At 31.7% G+C, this 4858-nt stretch overlaps 1 protein-coding gene across 1 annotated transcript in view; it reads left to right on the top strand.

Annotated features, from left to right (window-relative positions):
• Positions 1 to 4159: 4159 nt before the first annotated feature.
• The window catches only part of LOC105617704 (putative mediator of RNA polymerase II transcription subunit 26), a 21934-nt gene continuing 21235 nt past the window's right edge, over positions 4160 to 4858 (top strand). The window contains exon 1 of the mRNA XM_012199259.1: positions 4160 to 4270. Within this exon, the coding sequence (XP_012054649.1) occupies positions 4160 to 4270 (111 nt within the window). The remainder of the gene's footprint in view (positions 4271 to 4858) is intronic.

The raw sequence follows: 4858 nt of genomic DNA on the forward strand, positions 1-4858 counted from the left end.
ACACACACACACACACACACACACACCGTTATTTTGGTTAGAACTGTAATTAATTAATATTATTAAATAAAAAACGATTTATATTTATTTATTGCAAACATATTTGCAATTAAGGAATATTTTGTCTCTCAAAATATTAAAATCTGTAATTTACATTACAGAGCTTCGTTCTATGATTTGATAGAAGATTAAGATTTATGGATTAACATCAAGCATAATATACTGTATATAGATCATTCATCTAGATATTGCGTGAGAAACAGATAGTAGCAGTTTTCTCCATCCAGGAACGTAGCACTAATCGGAATACATATATCTTGATGCCGATTTCATTAATTCTTCCAAAATAATATATTTTATATTATATTCACACATGATATAGTATACATATACATCACAAAATAAATTAAAAAACTATAAGTTGATGTAAACTTACGTATATACATTTTAATTTATGCCAATTTATATATTTGATTAATTTACGCATTTAATTAACAAAACTAAAATTTAGAATACTCTTTTTAATTTTATTTTATAAAAAATACATTATTTGTTTTGCATATATAATTTTTTGCGGTTTATAAAATTACACAAAAAATTTAAACAATTTTTTTTTCAAATTAAATTTCAATGTGATATGGAGAATTAATTTATTCCAACAACGATTTGTAATTTTGACGATTGATCAAAAATATATTTTGAGTGATTTATTGTGTAAATCTTTAAACGCGGAAAGCGCAATAGAAATGGAGTGGCATCTACATTACTGCTGGAGAAAGCGAGTATCCGTAAATGGTGACGCGGCCATCTATTTACGATCCATTATATACATAGAATCAAAAGATTCTAAGCGAGCATGATTATGCGTTTTATATACTAACATGCGACTCCCCACCCGCGTATGGAGAAAACATATTTTTCAGCGGCGCCTCTTCTGAGGAAGAAATAGTCCAAGATGTATCTTCTTGTTGCATTATCTTTCGTTTAATCAGTAAGAAGACGATCATTACGTAGGAACGCCTATTCTCCATCATGATAATAAGCGCAAGAAATATCGAGAAGACATTCATTTCGTGTCATTGTGGGCGACTACGAAAGGAGACGACGAAATGAAAGTGTATCCGATATGGCGAATCGAAATGTTTAAATTATTGAAATAAATTTTTCCCATGTAGGAAATGAAAGTTTATTTGAACTGCAAATTGTTACAAGGCAAATTTTCTTTTTTTTAATAGCATACAAATCAAAAGATAACTTTTCAATCTACGTTTTTTTAATCCGGCCAAAATGCCATCCTACGATTATTGTAATACATTGCGTGTGCAGAATCGCAAGAACGTGCGGTGAATTTATAATTAAATCCGTCTTTTTTTTATATCTTTAATTACACATTCTCTCTAATGGATAATTAACCGAGTAGAACGTGCGTTTCTGTGCGAGTTCTGAAATTACGAACACGCGTTGCTGAAATCGGATCGAAGAAGATTTGGCAGAGAAAAATCATCATAAGATTAGAGTAGATTTCAATTAAATTCATTCTTAATCGGATTTCCTTCGATCTTTTAACAATTACACTATATAGAGATCTCTTATATCTATAATTAGCAGAAACGTGACATTCTTTTTCTCGTTATTTCTCGCAAGTTACCATATGCAAGCAGACGACGATTTGCTACGCGGCCTCACGTTTACTGTCAGAGGAATAGGTACATTTCCTACTTTCTCCGCGATTCATTCGTCACACTACTCGTGTACATACATATATTTACCAATCTACTTACAAAAGTACATCTTTTGTTCAGTAACACTTACTTGCGAGGTAAACCGAGGAAAATTTATCCATGAAAATCGATCTGTTCCTGCAAAAGACATATGGGTACATCTAAACGTCATCCTTTAATGATATTGTAGATTTATTGCAACGTGTTTGAAAATATTTACAACTTCATTTAATGTTTTACTATTAATTAAATATACTTATGTATCTACTTAAAAAATATCTACTGCAATTTAGTTGATAAATCTATCACGAATGCGAATTTTAGACAGCTCTATGTAGCAAGCAATTATTACGAATACTCTATAATGTCTACAGTATATACATCTTTTTACAAGATATAAATGTACTAATACTATTAAAGATGCTCTCACGACAATTAAGCATTGTTATCGTCGTGAATGAAGGAGTTTCGGTGCTTTCTCGGTGTCGTTTCTCCCGCCACGTAAACACACGATCCGCCATATACTATCATTGTAATATGAATCTCTTCTTGCACACCACGAATTGCCGATAACGTCGCTTCTACACTCTGCAATTGTTCCAAAGCTTATCACCCATACAGCACAGAAAGATTGCAGAAACATTGCAGAATGATTTCACTGAAACATTGCAATATTACATGGTGGTTGCGAAACGTTGCTGAATCATTGTTGCAAAATTCCAACAATATTAAGATGTCCGCTTTTTGTTATAGTGCAACAAAACGTTCCAACAATATTGCAATGTAATATATTTGGATAAATTTTTTTACGAAGACTCTAAAATGAAAACTATTTCTATACATTATTCTATATCTTACTAACTTTAATTTTTCTACAAATTTCTAGTGATATGTGTTTTTTCCAAAAGCAATTTTTTATAATAAAACCATAAAATATTCCAATAAATATAGTTAATTCTGAAGGATCAATTTATTCGTAAGGAAGAAAGTGTGTGTCCCGAACAAACTACAAATATTATCCATATTGATATAATAATACAGTCGCTTGATAAATTATCGCTTAAAAAAATCATAAATTAAGTTAATCGCAGTGATCTTTTTAATTCGAAACCACTTCGAGTCAACTGAAATCGAGTAAAAAAATAACATTATGAAATTTATCAATAAAGTTCGGGCGCTGGTTTATTCTTGCGTTTATATCACTCATAAATACATCATCGATACACATAATTAATATTTCAATAAATTGTTTTCAGCAGTTTAATTGCTTATCCGATAATGATGCATTGATTGTATTTAAACTCGATATTATACAATCTTTTGATTTCATATTTAAAATAAATATAAAACTTAGCTAATGAAATGGTCGTCAAATAATAGATTAATAAATTTTTTATTTAAAATGAATTATATTAATTATTTTATCACAAAAACGGCTGTTAAACTAACAGACTATACTACATAAATATTGTAAAAATTTATATTTTTATATTATATTTTTATATTATTATAACAATTAAAGAATTACAGTTTTGCAATGTTTGAATATTACAAGCATATTACTGATATTTTGCATATTGTTAATTTACATTTCTTTAATACCTCTGCAATGTTACATTGCAATCTGTAATATTGCAATATTGCAGCAATATTGCTTCTGAGCATGGGAAAAGCTCGCCGCAAGATTTTTTGCGTGCGAAGAATCGTTGCAATCAAACTCGTACTCAATTGATCTTAAAAATTTATATAGCGTTGAAATCAGGCATTAAATATTGACATTAAATATATTCGAAAAAAAAATGCAAAATTTAAATAAAAAGTTAGCTGCGTATGCTAATATTATATAATTTTGCGTATGCTAATATTATATTATATAATAGTATGAAAATATTTCTCCGCTCCATTATCATTAGTCGTTCCACGATTTTTATCTCATATTGAAGAAGAACACGACGGAAAAATGTCGTGAAAATTGCTATCGAGCATAGTACGGTAAACATGTGGGAAGCAAAGTGATGGACATGCATTCATTCGTACATTATAGCGGCGAACCGCTCACGTTCACTCACGCGTGTTTCTCGCGCACACACGGTGTTTAGAAAGTTCGAGCAACGAGAACACCACCGTCGACGGTGCGGAGGGTACGCCTTGGTACCAGAAGGTAACGTTTACTGAAGGTAGTGCACGCCGGTTTAGGTGGGGGCATCTCTAAGCTAGCGGTGCCGGTGCTTCCTCGACGTTCACTGCTCGTCGACCAGTCGAGCCACTGAGACCGTGTGGTACCGGCAATAATATAGTCATAGCAAGAAAAAAAAAGAGAGAAAGGGAGTTTTTAAATAATCGTCTATCCGTCGGCCGGATTAAGAAAAGGAAGATACGTCCCGGATCGTTTGACCGTGTATTTTGTGCTACGCGGATTAAGCCGAATCGGGAAGACAATGGAGAAAGATCAGCCGGATTCCCTGGCAACTGTTGCCGTCGTCTCGGAGAAGATGCCGCAGAGTCACTATGCGCCTAGTGAGGTCTATTCTACCACTGAACCACCACCGGTAAGTTTCAATATGGATTAGAAGCTATTCAAAGACGTCCCAAACTTAGCGAATCCATTCGCTCTTCAATCAAATTGAAACTAAGTTTTTCTTACAGAAGAAGTTAGGAGAATTCTCATTTGTTATAAAAAAACTTTTGATTTTCGACGTCGATATGTCTGCAATTAATTTTCGAATTACACATCTGTTAAAATAAAATTCATTGAGTAACTTGTTATAATAAGAATAATAAAATTTTTGTCATCTATTTACATATTTGAAGCTGCCGAAAAGCTTTTATTTCAACTACCTTTGACTCGAACATTACATTGATTTAATTTAATATTTTCTTTATTAAAAAATTTATTTGAGATTAAAATCAGCGATCCGTTAAGCCCTAGAACACTACATTTCTCATGACGATATTGTATGTATAATAAGTATAAAAAGCTTTTTCTGTACTTGCTTAATTGTAAATTAACACGCTTCACTACACATTAAAGATAAAGAATAAAAATTTGCCAACGTATTTAAATGTAACAAAAAAAAAACAATTTTATCACGTTTAACATAAGTTCCATCGAACAACATGGTGGTTTGTTGGAAAGC

This window comes from Atta cephalotes, assembly GCF_000143395.1.
Source record: "Atta cephalotes unplaced genomic scaffold scaffold00013, whole genome shotgun sequence".
NCBI classification, from domain to species: Eukaryota; Metazoa; Arthropoda; class Insecta; order Hymenoptera; family Formicidae; genus Atta; species Atta cephalotes.